Here is a 19,686-nt window from a genome sequence, read left to right as displayed (position 1 = left end):
TGCATACATCTACAGCTTAGGTGCACTCCAATCCAGAGTCAATGCCTTCCACTAATAGTACAGAGATTGTGAGGAAAGGAAGGACTTAGATATGTACAACAAGCCATCCCCAAACAGAGCAGTTTAATTAAATTTTCTTTTTTGAATAAGCAGTAGTTTGTGAGAATCATTCGTTGTTTAAGCAAGTACTCCTGAACAGCCAGATTGGGTTAGGGAAACAGTGCCTCTAGATAGCCTCTGTGGTTGAGGAAATACTAAGTGCCAATAGAGTCAGAGTACAGCCCCCGCCAAGAGATGCAGATGCTTTAAATTCTATAGCACTGAAAAACAGTCAAACCTATGAAAAACTATTCTAGAGTGAAATGCAATGTCTGAAAGCCAATTTATAGCAAATTGGATTGACTTTCAAAAACATAAAATGGATGGATGCATATTTCCTACACTCATAGAAGAGATATTTATTGATCAAAACATTTCATAAGGAAAAGATACTTCAAATATCAACCCTGAAGATATATAAACCACAATTTTTAGATGAGTTAACATCTTAAACAATGAAATTTTATTTTATTTTTTTGGATCCCTACCATGTGCCAAACACTGAATCAATCACATACTGGGAACGCAGGGATGAGAGCAACGTTAGTCCTCTTTAAGTTTTCATAACTAGCACAATGGCATTTCTCAGAGTTAGAAAACAGTAATCATGATACCATCAAACTGGAAAAGGTAACTTCCTAGCTATCATAGTCAAATTCTTTCTTTTTTCCATATCTGCAAAAATCTCGTAACTCCTTTCTTTGTGGAATCTTAGAGCAGAAAATTCCTTGATATTCCTACCACTTGAAAAGTTACAAAGTATTCTAGTGTATGCAACAGATTGAAATGGTCCACATTTAAATTCCTTTTGTTGGATATATAAAGGTCAGAGAGAGGATAGAAGAGGGAATGATTTTCAGTTTCAGAAACATACCCTACATGTTTGAGTTTAGCATGTACTGTTGTTATTGTTTCGTTCTGATGTTCTTTCATTTTATTTTTTTTCTTTATATTATGTTCCAAATAATTAACAAATTAGATTCTTGTCTTGCCATGGTTTACTCTATGACACAATACAAGACTCACCCAAAGAAAATTTCATTTTAAGCAATTTTTTTGTTTTTGATGGGGAAGAAGTTTTTTATGCATAAGTAATGGATCAAAAGCTTCTTTCTGGATCAAGAACCCCTATGAAAGTCTTTGAAAGCTCTGGACTTCATATACATCCATACATTCATGCATGTGCACACACAAATTTTGCATGCAATAAAAAGGCATTCACCAACATCACTATAATGAATATACCCTAAGGCACTGCCCAAGGTCTCCTATACCAACACGTCACAGATGATAAACTGTCACATAATAATGATACCACTTTGTATTTATATATCACTTTACAGTTAGATATATTTCTGAAGTTACTAAAGTAAATAACTTAATAGACTTGGACTTTAAAGACATCAAATGATCTGATTTCTACAAGCTGTTCTCTAAAGACCCTTAAGACAGAAGACATAAAATCTAACATGGATAAGCACAAGAGATAGGTCACAAAAAATACAATCAGCCCTTAAGCTGAGTATTGACCACTACCAATATGAGAAGATGTAGCATCAAACTGTGAGACCAAAGGTCTGTACATACTATATTCTATTTCAAATGAGACAATACTTTTAGTAGCAGTGGTTGCCAGGGGTTAGGAATGGTGATGGTGGTGGGGTGTGACTAGAAGTGCGTGTAGCATAAGGTAGCATAAGTGGGTGATGGAATAGCTCTGTATCTTAAATGAGGTAATGGTTACAGAATCCACAGATGTGGTAAAGTGACATAGAATTATACACACAGAATGTACCAATCTCAATTTCTTGGTTTTTGATCTTGTACTATAGTTATATAAGATGTAACCACTGGGGGAAACACAGGTCCCCTCTGTACCAACTTTGCAACTTTCAGAGAATCTATAATTATTCAAAAAAAAACAACCAACTCAAGGCCTTGGGACCAATAATTAATAGCTGCCAATGTTTTCTGGATATAAATTCAACTCATTTGAGAGACCAGAAAATACACAAGTAGCACAGCATCTGTGCTCCAGAATCTCAGGCTAGCTCTTAATACAGCCTATAGCTCCAATGAGGATGTAAAATTGTTCACAAAGCTGGCCCAGGCAACTGGTAGTATGTTTCTAAACCCAAAATAATTCAACTTTGACTGAAGGCAAGGTAGACCTTTTTTTTTTTTTTTCCCAACAAAATGGGAATAACAGCCAATATTTGTCCCCCAAAGTTATGACATAGTATTAACTACTGTTGACTTCGACAAAATCTCAAAGAAAACTACTGAAGCATAACAAAATCACTTAAACGCAGATGTAAAAAAAAAAAAATCCAAAAAAGCGCATTAACATTGGCAGTAATGTGGTATATGGGAAAGAACACTGACTTTGGAGCTGGAGGGATTTAAATCCCACTTGACCACTATGGAGCTTTGTGACAAATCTCTCAGTTGTGTGAGAGCCTCAATTTCCACATTGCTAAAAGGAGATAATAATGCCTACTTCATAGGGTTATTATGAGGATTAAATGAGACAATATTGTAAATACTTAGCACAGTATCTGGCACATAGATGTTAATAAAATTATAATTTCTGTTATTATAATAGTCAGGGGTTGTAGAAATTAATAGACTTGGCTTAGGTCTGTTGCCCAACCCAGAAATGTGGTCAATGCCCCAGGTTTTTCAAATCTAGACGCAGAAGACAAGATCAATATCAGCACCTTACCCAGAGAGGTATTCCTGTTTTAACATTCAATACTAGCACGGTTTCTGAGACGTTAAGGTATTTGACCCCCAGCAGCACCTTTGCCGTGGCAACACAAACTATAAATCCAGACCAATGTTGCCTTGGGGGTCAAGGGAGTAAAAGCAAAGCAATATTCCTTCCAGCTGAGAATAGGAGCTAAAAGAGGTTGTATTTTCAAACAAATCTGATCAAAGACCTCTTGCCCTTGGCTATAAGAGCTGTTGTAACTAACACAGTAAGGCTTCTTAGCAACAGTTTATTCAAGGCAGTACAAGTGTACCTCAATAAAAGCAAACTTAATATATAAAAATCCACATGTATGTAAGTGACTCTGCTTTCTAGAAAGTTTCTTATTTGGTGCCTTAAAATGTGATTAGATTGAAATAAATTCTATTATATGTGTGTACGCACACACACACACACACAGAGGCATAAGTCTAACATAAAATATTGCATAGGCCCTTATTACTCAAAGTAGGGTGTACGGACCAGCAGCAGCATTGGAGAGCTTGTTGGAAATGTGGAATCTCAACCTCATTGACGAGAATCTGCACTTTGACAAGATCCCCAGAAGAATTCATATGCACATTAAAATTTGAGAAGCACTGTCCTAGGCAACACACATGACACTAAATCCAGAAGCTCTACCAGCATCCCTATTGCCGTTGAGTCAATTTTAACTCATTGTGACCCTGTGGGACAGAGAGTAGAACCGCCCCATAGAGTTTCTGAGGCTATAAATGTTTACGGAAGCAGACTGCCAAATGTTTCTCCCACTGAGCGGCTAGTGGGTTCCAACTGCTGATCTTTCAGTTAGCAGTTGAGTGCTTTAACTTCTGTGCCACCAGGGCTCCTCTCTACCACATACTAGGTATTTATCAGGGCTTCTACCAGCGGGTCTCAATCCTTACTCCTTACACACATTAGAATCACCTGAAACATTTGGGTAGGCTTTTTTCCCCCCCCTCTTTTCTAAAATACTGATGTCTAGACCCTATGCCAAGATTTGGATTTAATTGGTGTCGGGTGGGTCTCTGGCATTACCATTTTTTTCAAAGATCCTTAGGTGACTGGAGTGCACCACTGCTACAGACTGAGAGCAGAAAATTAATATAAAGCAGCCTCACCAACAGTTAAATGTATCATCAGGAGAAAACATTAAACTAGAAAAAGAGAGGTTAAGATGTGGCTGGATATAAATCTTTCATGAAACACAGTATTATATCAAGACTGTTCTTCTCTATACCAATTACACCAAAAAATAGAGTTTCCCTGGGCTAGCTCTAAGAAACTGTTTCTGAAGCCCCTCAAATACAGATGAATTGCTAGCTTTAACGTGATTATGAATGGCTATAACACCAAAAAGTCAAGTAACACAGAACAGTGTTGAAAAACCTCATGCAACCTAACACTAATAAGTCCTCAAATGGATGTTTGCCAGAGGATTAGAAACCTCTAATCTTCTATAACTAAAGCTTTCCTGCACTAACTACATAAATTCTTTTAAAGTTCTACCAAAAGCCCATAAATAACATTTCTTTCCCTGATCTATTGAACTATAAAATTTCAAAGAGGGTGCTGGAAAAGATGGGGTTGGAGGTACAAGGGGTTGGCAGCAAGGATAAGATAAACAGGCAATGCAAAGATTTGGAAAGGCCAGGGCAGCGGGAATAAAAGACTGGGAGAGCTAGAACTGATAGGAGGTTCCAGTCAGGGGTACCAGGTGAGATATGCAAAGATAGAGGTGTGGGAGTGAGTTGTTACAGCAGAGTAGAGGTGACAGAACACAAGAGGGTAAGGGATTGTGAGGCTGGCTCTTCCTGAGGATGCTGAAATTACTGAGGATAACCAAAGGAGAGGGATTAGAGAGAAGACTGAGATAAACCAGGTGCCAAGTTCTTGGTGAACAAGGGAGAGTGGCCTAGTCAAGGTCACACATTAATCACTGAGTGGTAGAGATATGATCAGAAACCGGGTTTCCTGATGACCAGGGCTCTTTCCAATACCTTCTTGTGGATGAAACATTCACTGTGGCCTGATGTCAGAAAACTTTCTGCCTAATGATCGGGCTGCCTTTAACATGACTCAGCATAGATTTTACAGGGCACCCCACCTTAGCAAGACACTGGAATCCAATTTTCCTTTACAGTGCCTCTTTCCTCTGTAAGCAAGCACTTAAACTATCCTCACTATTACTAAAGGTTGTAGGGGCAGAAGACCTAAGGATTTAGTCCCAATCTGCAAAGGAAATCACTAATCACAACGTCTAATAACTCTAAAAAAATGTTTAGGAGCTTTGGTGGTACAGTGGTTAAGAGCTCAGCTGCTAACCAAAAGGTCACAGTTCAAATTCACCAGCCACTCCTTAGAAACCCTATGAGGCAGTTCTACTCTGACCTACAGGGCCACTATGAGTCAGAATCAACTACAAAGCAATGGGTTAAAAATGTTTAATATTAAGTAACAAATACGTATCCCCTGGAAAAATATTTCTGTCAGTCTGGAGAAATGCCAGAAATAAGTGAGATAGGTCCTCTTTTTTGTTCTGGTTGCTTAGGACCTTGGCTAAGAATTAATAAAGGAACATAAGTATGACATACCAGATTAGCTGATTAATCATTACAGCAACCATATATTCTAGACTTTCCTAGATAATAGCAATTTTAAATATTTTATCCCATTATCTCCAAAAATCCACATTTCAAAAATCCTAGTATTTTGATATCCAAACTACATCTAGGACTGCCTCTTATGCTTAGAAGTGGCATAAAAATTCTTTGCCATGTTACACAGCCCAATTTTATGTTTGGGAAGTATTAAATAAATGGAATTATGAATTACGGATTCATCATATTTAAGGTGGAGTTTAGTCACCCTATTCTTACCTTCTGGTTTTGAAACAAACAATATTGTAACATGGAGGAAATACTAAATGTAGTAGTCCAGATTTTCAATACTGATACAACAGCCTCAAAATGCTTTTAAAATGGAATAGACTAGTACTGGGCTATGCAACTGATATTCTTCCTCCTCAATTCATATTCCAAATTGTTAATGCAGTCTGTGCAAAATAAACAAAAACACTGCGAGCAACCTCCCTCTCCTCATGGTAATGAGATAAATATTTTCTCTTTGAACAAATCAGCAATAGGTATTCTTCCCTGAGTTGAATTCGGTTCTCACACCAGAAAACAAACAAAAACCAACAGATGATGCATATCCTTTTTTAGATTCATTATAAAATGTATTATCTACCAACTATTGTTATCATGAGGTTCATATTTGCACTTTGTATGAAACCTCTAAAAGATTTCTTGGGTAGACTTTGTCTGAAAAGTACTACTAGTAATAAACAGTCCTATACACAGTTGAAAATCAAACTGTGTTAAAACAAAATATATGTGGCTTAATACCTCAGGAGTCTTCTTATTCTGCCTTTTCCCAAAAATGCAGTCAAGATCCATTTTGCTCCGAGAAGATAGATCCTTCCCTAAAAAAAAATCATGCCTTTCATTAATAACATTCTTTTAAAAATAAAGAACACAAATATAAATTAAGAAACTCTTGAAAGGAATATGTTTCTTGGAGAAGATACAATCTTGTAAATTATTGACTTTCAGCCAGCCCCCCTTTCACCGATTCTTCTTAATGGTGGTGGCTGCCGTCATTTCCAACTCATAGCAACCCCACGTGACAGAGTAGAACTGCTCCATAGGGTTTTCTTGGCTGTAATCTTCACTGAAACAGATCACAAGGTCTTTCTCCCTTGGAGCTGCTGGGTGAGTTCAAACCAATATTTTGTTTAGCAGCCAAGCACTTAAGCTTTTGTGCCACCAGATGTACATTCAATAAATAAATTATCTGTTATTTTTAATTAATAAATAAAATTGAATTTAAAATCATTTAAAAATCAAATACGTGTTTTAGAATCAAGATCCTTGACATTTTCTCTTAATTGTAGAAACAACTAGAACATGAGGAAAACTAAGTTCTAAAGCTAGCTCTACTATTGGTATGCCATCAGGTTGTGACTTCTGGCTTTCTGGGTTCCCCATTTATAAACCGGATCTTATTTACTTCCAAGAGACATGGGCTACTTACTCAGATTACACAATATTGGATAAAATAAATGCTGCTAGATATGTAGCTTCAAAACCCCACATATATGCACATGAAAAAGAACATACCATATCTGAAAATAGGAGCTCATCAACTGAATGAGTGGAAATTCAAAAATAACAAATGCAGAAGATGGCGGAATAGACAGATGCTTCCGTTGAGCCCTCTTTACAACAAAGACCCAAAAAAACAAGTGAAACGAGTATATTTGTGACAACCTGGGAGCCCTGAGCATCCAAGGCAAGCTTAGACAATGAACCAACGGGCAGGGGGAAGAAGAGGCCATTCAGAAGTGGAGAGGAGTTACCGGACCTGAATCATGGGAAGCCCTCAGGCACCATTCCCGGAGCAGCAGTGGCAGTGGAGGTGGCAGGCTGGTACTAGCTTTCAGCCGCAGTTTCCTCAGGGAGAAGCAGCCAGCCACACAGCCCACTCACACCTCCGGAACCTAAGGAGAACGGCGCGCTCTCGTCAAAAGCTAAGTACTTCTGTATATTTTACTGTGCCCCCCCCAACCCCCAAGTGGCTGAATCCCTGGGCCTGAGATAGACCCTGGTGAGCACCTAGAGCCATCCTCCCGGCCTCGGGGAAGGAAAAAATTTGCAACTGGGGGGAAAAGATAATTTGCTAGCTCCATTAACCAGGGGAGCTCAGGACAGAAGCGACTCCTATCTAGGCGTAAACCATCCGTGGACCTTGAGCACCTTTCCCTTCTGCATGGACCTGTGTGGGCCTATTTTTGAAGAACAGGCCCTTCCTGGCAAACTCCAACCATTTCACCTGTGCTGTGGAGAGGCAGGTATTAGACGTTTGACATTGGTTTTTTTGGGGTTCCCTATTAAACAAGGTCCTCACCTATCCACATCAGGGACCTAAGGACTGGTAGCTCCACTCAGGTAACCCAGCCACCCACGACAGGGGTCCAAAGATAACTGGTACCTCCCAGTCCTTACAACCAAAAACATTGGGTACCCATGGTCCCTCTTCAGAACCTACCCACCAGCACGCTCTAGGACACAGAGACGCATTTTCATCAGAGACAGTTGGGGGTTGGTTCTCAGCTCCCTGCCTTGTTCAGAGCATGACCCCCTGCTGCAATCAGATACTGGTATATATGTCAATCACCCCTGCCCCTCTAAGACTATAGGACAGAGCCTGTACCACACACTTGATGGTCAGCTACCTGGACAACTGAGCTGAATTCATATAAGAAAACTGAATGGACTCCTAGACTGATGTACCTGATAACAGCTCTAGCCAGCTGGGGATAGGACACCAGAGCTCCAAAGGCGAAAATAATCAAGCTAACTCACTCAAACAACCCATAGGGGTATACTAAAACAAAACAAAGCAAGCACCTACAACAGTAAGCAAGCATAAACTAATACAATAACTTATAGATGGCTTGGAGACAACAGTCAATATCAAGTCACATTAAGAAACAGACCATGATCATCTCAACAGGCTCTCAAAACAAAGAATCCAGGGATCTTCTAGATGAAAGTGCATTCCTGGAATTACCAGATGCAGAATACAAAAGTTTAATATACAGAACCCTTCAAGACATCAGGAAGGAAATGAGGCAATATGCAGAACAAGCCAAGGAACACACAGATAAAGCAACTGAAGAAATTAGAAAGATTATTCAGGAACATAATGAAAAGTTTAATAAGCTGGAAAAATCCATAGACAGATAGCAATCAGAAATTCAGAAGATTAACAATAAAATTACAGAATTAGATAATTCAATAGAAAGTCAGAGGAGCAGGATTGAGCAAGTAGAAGCTAGAATTTCTGAACTCGAAGATAAATCACTTGGCACTAACATATTTGAAGAAAAACCAGATAAAAAATTTTTTAAAAATGCAGAAGCCTTAAGAACCACGTGGGGCTCTATCAAGAGAAATCACCTCTGAGTGACTGGAGTACCAGAACAGGGAGGGATAACAGAAAACACAGAGAAAATTGTTGAATATTTGTTGGCAGAAAACTTCAATGATATTGTGAAAGATGAGAAGATATCTATCCAAGATGCTAATCGAACTTCACATAACATAGATCTTAAAAGAAAGTCACCAAGACATAATCAAGCTTGCCAAAACCAAAGATAAAGAGAGAATTATAAGAGCAGCGAGGAATAAACAAAAAGTCACCTACAAGGAAAGAGAATAAGAATAAGCTCGGACTACTCTGCAGAAACCATGCAGGCAAGAAGGTAATGGGACGAGATATTTAAAAAATTGAAGGAAAAAAACTGTCTGCCAAGAATCATATATCCATCAAAACTGTCTCTTAAATATGAAGGTGAAATTAAGACATTCCCAGATAAACACAACTTGAGAGAATTCGTAAAAACCAAACCAAAACTACAAGAAATACTAAAGGGAGTTCTTTCGCTAGAAAATCAATAATATCAGGTATCGACCCAAGACTAGAACACTGGGCAGAGCAACCACAAGTCAACTCAGACAGGAAAATCCAAAAAAACAAAGCTAGATTTAAAAAAAAAAAAAAAAAAGCCCAACACAGGGTAACAGCAATGTTATTATATAAAAGAAGACAACATTAAAATAATAAAGAGGGACTAATAATGTAATCATACACCTTCCATCTGGAGAGGAAGATACGGTGATAAAAAGAAATAAAAGTTAGTTTTAAACTTAGAAAAATAGGGGTAAATAATAAGGTAACCACAAAGGAGACAAACTATCCTACTCATCAAAATAAAATAGAAGGAAAAAATACAGACTCAGCAGAAACGAAATCAACAACAACAAACAGGAGGAAAGGACAATATATAAAGAAAATCTACTCAGCACATAAAATCAAGTGGGAAAAAGAAACTGTCAACACACAAAAAAAGACATAAAAAAAAAAAACACTCATACCTATCCATAATTACCGTTAATGGACTAAATGCACCAATAAAGAGACAGATAGTGGCAGAATGGATTAAAAAACAAGATCCATCTATATGCTGCCTAAAAGAGACACACCTTAGACTTAGAAACACAAACTAAAACTCAAAGGATGGAAAAAAATATATCAAGCAAACAATAATCAAAAAAGAGCAGGAGTGGCAAAATTAATTTCTGACAAAATAGACTTCAGAGATAAATCCATCAGAAAGGATAAGGAAGGACACTATATAATGATTAAGGGGACAATACACCAAGAAGATATAACCATATTGAATATTTATGCACCCAATGACAGGGCTGCAAGATACATAAAACAAACTCTATCAGCATTGAAAAGTGAGATATACACCTCCACAATAATAGTAGGAGACTTCAACACACCACTTTCAGTGAAGGACAGGATATCCAGAAAAAAAGCTCAATAAAGACAGGGAAGATCTAAGTGTCACAATCAACCAACTTGACCTTGCAGACATATACAGAACACTCTACCCAACAGCAACCAACTATACTTTCTTTTCTAGTGCATATGGAACATCCTCTGGAATAGACCACATATTAGGTCATAAAGCAAGCCTTAGCAGAATCCAAAACACTGAAATATTACAAAGCATCTTCTCTGACCATAAGGCCATAAAAGTGGAAATCAATAACAGGAAAAGCAGGGAGAAGAAATCAAACACTTGGAAACTGAACAATACGCAGCCCAAAAAAGACTGGAGTACAGACGACATTAAGGATGGAATAGAAATTCAGAGAATCCAATAAGAATGAAAACACTTCCTATCAGAACCTTTGGGACACAGCAAAAGCGGTGCTCAGAGGCCAATTTACATCAATAAATGCACACATCCAAAAAGAACACAGGGCCAAAATCAAAGAATTATCCCTGCCACTTGAACAAAAAGAAAGAGAGCAACAAAAGAAACCCAGAGGCACCAGAAAAAAACAAATAATAAAAATTAGAGCTGAAGTAAATGAGATAGAAAACAGAAAAACAACTGATAAGAATTAACGAGACCAAAAGCTGGTTTTTTGAAAAAAATCAACAAAATTGATAAACCATTGGTCAAGCTGACAAAAGAAAAACAGGAGCTGATGCAAACAACCCGAATAAGAAATGAGATGGGCGATATTACAACAGACCTAACTGAAATTAAAAGAATCATATCAGATTACTAAGAAAAACTATACCCAAATTTGAAAACCTAGAAGAAATGGATGAATTCCTAGAAACACACTACCTACCTAAACTAAATACATAAATAGAACAACTAAATAGACCCATAACAAAAGAAGAGATTGAAAAGGTAATCAAAAAACTCCCAACAAAAAAAAGCCCTGGTCCGGACAGCTTCACTGCAGAGTTCTACCAAACTTTCAGAGAACAGTTAACAACACTACTACTGAAGGTATTTCAGAGCATAGAAAAGGATGGAATACTACCAAACTCATTCTATGAAGCCACCATATCCCTGATACCAAAACCAGGTAAAGACACCACAAGAAAAGAAAATTACAGACCTATATTCCTCATGAATGTAGATGCGAAAATCCTCAACAAAATTCTAGCCAATAGAATTCAACAACATATCAAAAAAATAATTCACCATGACCAAGTGGGATACATACCAGGTATGCCGGGATGGCCAATGCCTTTGAGTTGGTTCTGACTCACAGTGACCCTGGTGGCACAGTGGTTAAGTGTTATGGCTGCTAACCAAGAGGTCAGCAGTTCAAATCCGCCAGGCGCTCCTTGGAAATTCTATTGGGCAGTTATACTGTGTCCTATAGGGTCGCTATGAGTTGGAATCGACTCGACGGCAGTGGATGCAGGGATGGTTCAACATTAGAAAAACAATTAATGTAATACATCACATAAATAAAACAAAAGACAAGAATCACGTGATTTTATCAATTGATGCAGAAAAGGCATTTGACAAAGTTCAAGACCCATTCATGATAAAAACTCTCAGCAAAATAGGAATAGAAGGAAAATTCTTCAACATAATAAAGGGCATTTATACAAAGCCAACAGCCAACATCACCTTAAATGGAGAGAGCCTGAAAACATTCCCACTGAGATCAGGAAGCAGACAAGGATGGCCTTTATCTTATTCAACATTGTGCTGGAAGTCCTAGCCAGAGCAATTAGGCTAGATAAAGAAATAAAGGGTATCCAGATTGGAAAGGAAGAAGTAAAAGTATCTCTATTTGCAGATGACATGATCTTATAAACAGAAAATCCTAAGCAATCCTCCAGAAAACTACTGAAACTAATACAAGAGCTCAGCAGATTATCAGGATACAAGATAAACATACAAAAATCAGTTGGATTCCTCTACACCAACAAAAAGAACATCTAAAAGGAAATCACCAAATCAATGCCATTTACAGTAGCCCCCAAGAAGATAAAATACTTACAAATAAATCTTACCAGATTTATTCATGTAAAAGACTTATACAAAGAAAACTACAGTACACTTCTGCAAGAAACCAAAAGAGACTTACATAAGTGGAAGAACATATCTTGCTTGTGGATAGGAAGACTTAACATTATAAAAATGTCTATTCTACTAAAAGCGATCTATACATTTAATGAACTTCCGAGCAAAATCCCAAGGACATTCTTTAATGAGATGGAGAAACAAATCGCCAATTTCATATGGAAGGGAAAGAGGCCCTGGATAAATAAGGCATTACTGAAAAAGAAGAACAAAGTTGGAGGCCTTACTTTACCTCAGTTTAGAACCCATTATACTGCCACAGTAGTCAAAACAGCCTGGTACTCGTACAACAACAGATACATGGACCAATGTAACAGAATTGAGAATCCAGACATAAATCCATCCACATATGAGCAGTTGATATTTGACAAGGCGCCAAAACAGTGAAACGGGAAATTCCAGACAGTCTTTTTAACAAATGGTGCTGGCATAACTGGATATCCATCTGCAAAAAAATGAAACAAGACCCATACCTCACTCCATGCACAAAAACTAACTCAAAATGGATCAAAGACCTAAATATAAAGTCTAAAATGATAAAGATCTTGGAAGAAAAAATAGGGACAACGTTAGGAGCCCTAGTACATGGCATAAACAGTATACAAAACATTATAAAGAATGTAGAAGAAAAACTAGATAACTGGGAGCTCCTAAAAATCAAACACCTAAGCTCATCCAAAGACGTCACCAAAAGAGTAAAAAGACTAACTACAGACTGGGAAAAAGTTTTTACCTATGACATTTCTGATCAGCGCCTGAACTCTAAAATCTACACGATACTGCAAAAACTCAACTACAAAAAGAGAAATAGCCCAATTAAAAAATGGGCAAAAGATATGAATAGACACTTCATTAAAGAAGACATTCAAGTAGCTAACAGATACATGAGGAAATGTTCACAATCATTAGCCATTGGAGAAATGCAGATCAAAACTACAATGAGATTTCATCTCACTCCAACAAGGCTGGCATTAATCCAAAAAACACAAAATAATAAATGTTGGAGAGGCTGTGGAGAGATTGGAACACTTCTACACTGCTGGTGCGAATGTCAGATGGTACAACCACTTTGGAAATCGATTTCACGCTTCCTTTAAAAGCTAGAACTAGAACTACTATATGATCCAGCAACCCCACTCCTTGGAATATATGCTAGAGAAATAAGAGCCTTTACAGGAACAGATATATGCACACCCACATTTATTGCAGCACTGTTTACAATAGCAAAAACATGGAAGCAACCAAGGTGCCCATCAACGGATGAATGGATAAATTATGGTATATTCACACAATGGAATACTATGCATTGATAGAGAACAGTGAGGAATCTGTGAAACATTTCATAACATGGAGGAACCTGGAAGGCATTATGCTGAGTGAAATTAGTCAGCTGCAAAAGGACAAATATTGCATAAGACCACTATTATAAGAACTTGAGAAATAGTTTAAACTGAGAAAACATTCTTTTGTGGTTACGAGAGCGGGGAGAGAGGGAGGGTGGGAGACGGGCATTCACTAATTAGACAGTAGATAAGAACTATTTTAGGTGAAGGGAAAGACAGCACACAATACAGGGGAGGGCAGCACAATTGGACTAAACCAAAAGCACAGAAGTTTCCTGAATAAACTGAATACTTCGAAGGCCAGCATAGCAGGGGCAGGGGTCTGGGGACCATGGTTTCAGGGGACATCTAAGTCAATTGGCATAATAAAATCTATTAAGAAAACATTCTGCACCCCACTTTGAAGAATGGCATCTGGGGTCGTAAACACTAGCAAGCAGCCATCTAAGATGCATCAATTGGTCTCAAACCACCTGGATCAAAGGAGAATGACAAACACCAAGGACTCAAGGCGATTACGAGCCCAAGAGACAGAAAGGGCCACATGAACCAGAGACTACATCATACTGAGACCAGAAGAACTAGATGATGCCCAGCTACAACCGGTGACTGCCCTGACAGGGAACACAACAGAGAACCCCTGAAGGAGCAGGAGAACAGTGGGATGCAGACCCCAAATTCTCATAAGACCAGACTTAATGGTCTGACTGAGACTAGAAGGACTGTGGTGGTCATGGCCCCTAGACCTTCTGTTAGCCCAGGACAGGAACCATTCCCGAAGCCAACTCGTCAGACATGTATTGGACTGGACAATGGGTTGGAGAGGGATGCTGGTGAGGAGTGAGCTTCTTGGGTCAGGTGAACACTTGAGACTATGTTGGCATCTCCTGCCTGGAGGGGAGATGAGAGGGTGGAGGGGGTTAGAAGCTGGCGAAATGGACATGAAAAGAGAGAGTGGAGGGAGAGAGCGGGCTGTCTCATTAGGGGGAGAGTATTTGGGAGCGTGTAGCAAGGTGTATATGGGTTTTTGTGTGAGACTGACTTGATTTGTAAACTTTCACTTAAAGCACAATAAAAATTATTAAAAAAATAACAAATGCATATAAAATTTACTGTATAAGAGCGAAGGGATTTCAACTTTTTCTTTTTAAAATGTTCTTTGCTATTATAGCTATATCATCACAAAACAAAAAAATATGCAATAAGAGCAGGAAATTAAATGGCTTCTGGTAAAAATAATGTCCAAAGGATAAAAACAACCTGAATTCTTTAACCTTAATTTCAAACCCACAAACCAACTAAATTAAAATTACTTCTTTGGAATATCCACTTCTACCTATTACACTCTGTAAGCAGTTAGCCAACTCTATTCCCATTAGTCAGCTTCAGTGTAAAATGTCTTTAAAACATAACTATTAGAAATAAAAACTTAGTGTCTGGGGAAGTGAGGCACGAGGTTAGACACAGGCACTTTTGATTTGAGTTGGTAGCCCAAGTTCCACCTGCCACTGACTCACTTGTCTTCTTGGCTTCCTATAGCAAACTGACTTGGCAAAGTAATATCATGACCCTGAAGGTGCTAGTTCACTGACTATCACTGGGGCATTCAAATATGGTACTGCTCAGTGTCCATGAAATTAAAAAACAAAACATCCTTTGATTTATTTCTAAACCAATTGTCAAAACGAGTTTCATAGGCACAGTACCAGATTAAATGATCCACTCAGTATGACCTGTTCCTTTCAGGAAGGGAGTGCTCCTTTGGGGCACTATAGGCTGCTCTCTCTTTTTTTTTTTTTTTACCTCAGGTAGAAACCAAGCCTTTACTGGAATGGAATCGACTGAACGGCACTGGGTTTTTTTCTTTTTATCTTATTATTAAGTAGAACCCATTAAAAAAAGACCCCCCTCCCCCAACAAAAGCACAAAATGAAGCCTATTATAGACAGGAACTCAGAAAATGAACCAGAAAAGTGGGAATAAAATTTATCATGGTGGGGAGAAATGGACCAACACTTAGGAGGTCTAGAGTCATCAACAGCTTTATCATCAACATAATTCATTTTCCACTGCAGGGCATGTTAAGGATGGCTGTTCCTATTTCATAAAAAGGAGTTGTGCTTAGTTCAAAATATGTATTGGCCATTTACCCCTAACCAAGATTCTGGAATGGAAGAAATACCCTAAAAGAAATGCAAATACAGACATATTTTACAGCAAGTCAACTAAAAGGACTGCTGGAGGGATTAAGGAAGGGAGAATACATGGGAGGTCACTATTCTAAAACAGGAGTCAAAATGCAAACACACTGAGATAAAAAACAAATCTAAAAATCAAAGGGAAAATGCAAAGCTGGTAGAGACAGGAAGATGTACCAATGAAGGTGCAAATGTTTCTAAAGTTTTGGTGATGGGTTCTTGTATCAGAAATTTTTATGCTTTAGCAAAGTTCCCTTAAGCAAATGTAGAAACTAGCATTGCTACAGGTCTTACACTGGACTTGATCTGGAACACAAGAACACAGAGAAGAAAAAAGAGTCAGAGACCAATGGACAGGAGCTTAAAGGTAGATCAAAATGTGAAGATAGAAGCAATTTGGAAATACTTATTTGTTAACTGCCCTGGCCTAATAATTTATGAATATTATAAAGTTATGCTCACTTCTAAATAAAATATATATATTCAAAATGAGTTTAGAAGATTATTGGTTTCAGTTCTGAATTATGATCAAATCTGAACAAATACTGCTGATAAACTGACAATAAATAAAAAGGACAGGAAAGACATGTTGTCAATATGGATTTGACTTATCTATTAGTCTTAATTGGCCAGAGCATTTTTAAGAACCAAGAAAAAAGGCTCCCCGTGCCCAGATTCATATAACAAGGTCCATGAGAGGAGGAACAGGTATTTTCATGTAAGAGTCCTTTATTTATAATTATTTTAGATGTTTTTCTAATTGTGATGGCACCCTGGTGGCACAGTGGTTAATCTCTTGGCTGCTAACCAAATGGTCAGTGATTTAAACCTACCCACTGGTTCACCAGAGAAAGATGTGGAAGTCTGCTTCCGGAAAGATTACACCCTTGGGAGCCCTATGGGGCAGTTTTACCCTGTCCCATAGGGTGGCTATGAGTAGAAATCGGCTCGACGGCAAGGGGTTTGGCTTTTTTCCTTCTAATCATCATGATTATCAGGTTTTCCAGTCTACTAGAGTAGAAAATTGAAAGGGAAGAATGTTATTGCTATAGTCAGACACACAACACAAAGAAGTCCAAAACAGAAGCAACCAAAACTATAAAAATAGGCGCAAGAACTTAAGAATCATGGTGACTTAGAGCCACTTAATTTAAGGACAAAAAACCATATATCACCTAACAAGTTCTAAGGAGAAAACTGTATTATAACTGAGGCTCATACACACACAAAACCTGTGGAAATTATAGTTTATCTACTCAGATTAAAGGAGGAAGGGCAAAAAAATATAGGCTTTAGAAATATATTTGTAAAAATAAAATGGTTCAAGGCAGGGCCAAGATGGTGAAATAGCCAGAAGCTTCCAGTGATCCCTCTTACAACAAAGATCCGAAAAATCAAGTGAAACGATTATATTTATAACAAGCTAGGAGCCCTGAACATCAACGGCAAAGTCAGAAAACAGACTGAGCGGCGGGGGGAGAGAGACACCCTTCAGAAGCGGAAAGGAGTTGCCAGACCGGAATCGCTGGGATCTCTCAGGCACCATTCCTGGAAGTGGTTGCAGTAAGCTGTTGGTAGCATTTGGCCACAGTTTTCTCAGAAAAACCAGCCAGCTGCACAGCCTACTCACATCTCCGGAACCAGAGAACGGTGCTCTCAGCAAAAGTTAATTACTTGCGTATATTTTCCCCCGCCCCCTCCCCCGCCCCCGCTCCCAAGCCAAACTCAGTGGCTATTGATTTCCCTGGGCCGGAGATAAGCCCATTTGAGTACCCTGAGCCATGCTCCCAGAACTGGAGAAGGAATAAATTCACAACAGGGGGAAGAGATAATTGGCAGCTCCACTAACCTGGGGAGCTCAGGACAGAAGCGGTTCCTGTCCAGGCATAAATGGTCCGTGGACTTTCAATACCTTTCCCTGTATGGACTTGTGCGGGCCTATTTCAGGAGAATAGGTCCTTGCTGGCAGACTGCAACTACTTCACCTGTATGGTGCGTGTTTGATATTTGACATTGTTTTGCCTATTAAACAGGGTCCTCACCTACCCACATCAGGGGGCTAAAGACTGGTGGCTCCACTCAGATCACCCAGCCACTGGCGACAGTGGTCCAAGGATAACTGGTACCTCCCAGTCCTTACAACCGAAAGCACTGGGTGCCTGTGGTCCATCTGCAGAACCCACCCACCTGTACGCTTTAGGGAACAGGGATGCGATTTCCTCAGAAACACTCGGGGGATGGTTCTTAGCTGCCTGCCTTGTTCAGAGCGTGACCCCCTGCTGCAACCAGATACCAGTACCTACACCAAACACTCATGCCCCTATAAGACTATAGGACAGAGGCTGTGCCCATACACTTGATGACCACCTACCTGGACACCTGAGCTGAATCTACACAAGAAAAGTGAATGGACTCACATACCTGATAATTGCTCTAGCCATCTGGTGACAGGACATCAGAGCTCCAAAGATGAAAATAATCAAGCTAGCTCACTCAAGCAACTCATTTTGGCATATCGAAACAAAATAAAGCAAGAAACTAGCATACAGTAAGCAAACACAAAATAAACTAATATAATAACTTATAAATGGCACCGTGACAACACACGATATCAAACCACATAAAGAAACAGACCATAATCGCTTCAACAAGCTCTCAAAACAGAGAATCAAGGGATCTTCTGGATGAAGGTGCATTCCTGGAATTACCAGATGCAGATTTCAAAAGATTAATTTACAGAACTCTTCAAGACTTCAGGAAGGAAATCAGGCAATACACAGAACAAGCAAAGGAACACACAGATAAAACAGCTGAAGAAATTAAAAAGATTCTTCAAGAACATAATGAAAAATTTAACTTGCAAGAATCCACAGAGAAACAGCAATCAGAAATTCAGAAGATAAACGATAAAATTACAGAATTGGACAACTCAACAGAAAGTCAGAGGAGCAGAATTGAGCAAGTGGAAGGCAGAATTGGTGACCTTGAAGATAAAGCACTTGGCACCGATATATTTGAAGAAATATCAGATAAAAGAATTTAAAAAAATGAAGACACTTTAAGAATCATGTGGGACTCTATCAAGAGAAATAACCTATGAGTGACTGAAGTACCAGAACAGGGAGGGATAACAGAAAACACACAGAGAATTGTTGAAGATTTGATGGCAGAAAACTTCCCTGATATCGTGGAAGATGAGAAGATATCAAGCCAAGATGCTCATCGAACTCCACATAAGGTAGATTTTAAAAGAAAGTCACCAAGACATATTATAATCAAATTTGCCAAAAAGAAAGATAAAGAGCGAATTTTAATGGCAGCTAGAGATAAACGAAAAGTCACCTACAAAGGAGAGTCAATAAAAATAAGCTTCGACTACTCAGCAGAAATTATGCAGGCAGGAAGGCAATGGGATGACTTAAATAAAGCATTGAAGGAAAAAAATTGCCACCCAAGACTCATATATCCAGTATAACGGTTTCTCAAATATAAAGGTGAAATTAGGATATTTCCAGATAAACAGAAGTTTAGGCATTTTGTAAAAACCAAACCAAAAATACAAGAAATTCTACAGGGCGTTCTTTGGTTAGAAAATCAATAATATCAGGTATCAACCCAAGACTAGAGCACTGGACAAAGCAATCAGATGTCAACCCAGACATGGAAATCACAAAAATAAATCAAGATAAAAAACGCTCACAACAGGGAAACAGCGATGTCATCATGTACAAGAAGACCACATTAAAATAATGA

General features: G+C 38.6%; 1 protein-coding gene across 3 annotated transcripts in view; it reads right to left on the bottom strand.

The window, feature by feature from the left end:
- PINX1 (PIN2 (TERF1) interacting telomerase inhibitor 1) overlaps positions 1-19,686 on the bottom strand; it is a 163,101-nt gene that overhangs the window by 95,545 nt on the left and 47,870 nt on the right. For all 3 annotated transcript variants that reach the window (XM_049865210.1, XM_049865212.1, XM_049865211.1), the window contains exon 6: positions 6,259-6,335. In XM_049865210.1, the coding sequence (XP_049721167.1) occupies positions 6,259-6,335 (77 nt within the window). The remainder of the gene's footprint in view (positions 1-6,258; positions 6,336-19,686) is intronic.

This window comes from Elephas maximus, chromosome 22, assembly GCF_024166365.1.
Source record: "Elephas maximus indicus isolate mEleMax1 chromosome 22, mEleMax1 primary haplotype, whole genome shotgun sequence".
In the NCBI taxonomy this organism is placed as follows: Eukaryota; Metazoa; Chordata; class Mammalia; order Proboscidea; family Elephantidae; genus Elephas; species Elephas maximus.
Note: the sequence above shows the minus strand (reverse complement) of the source record. Positions and strands in the feature narration are given on the sequence as shown.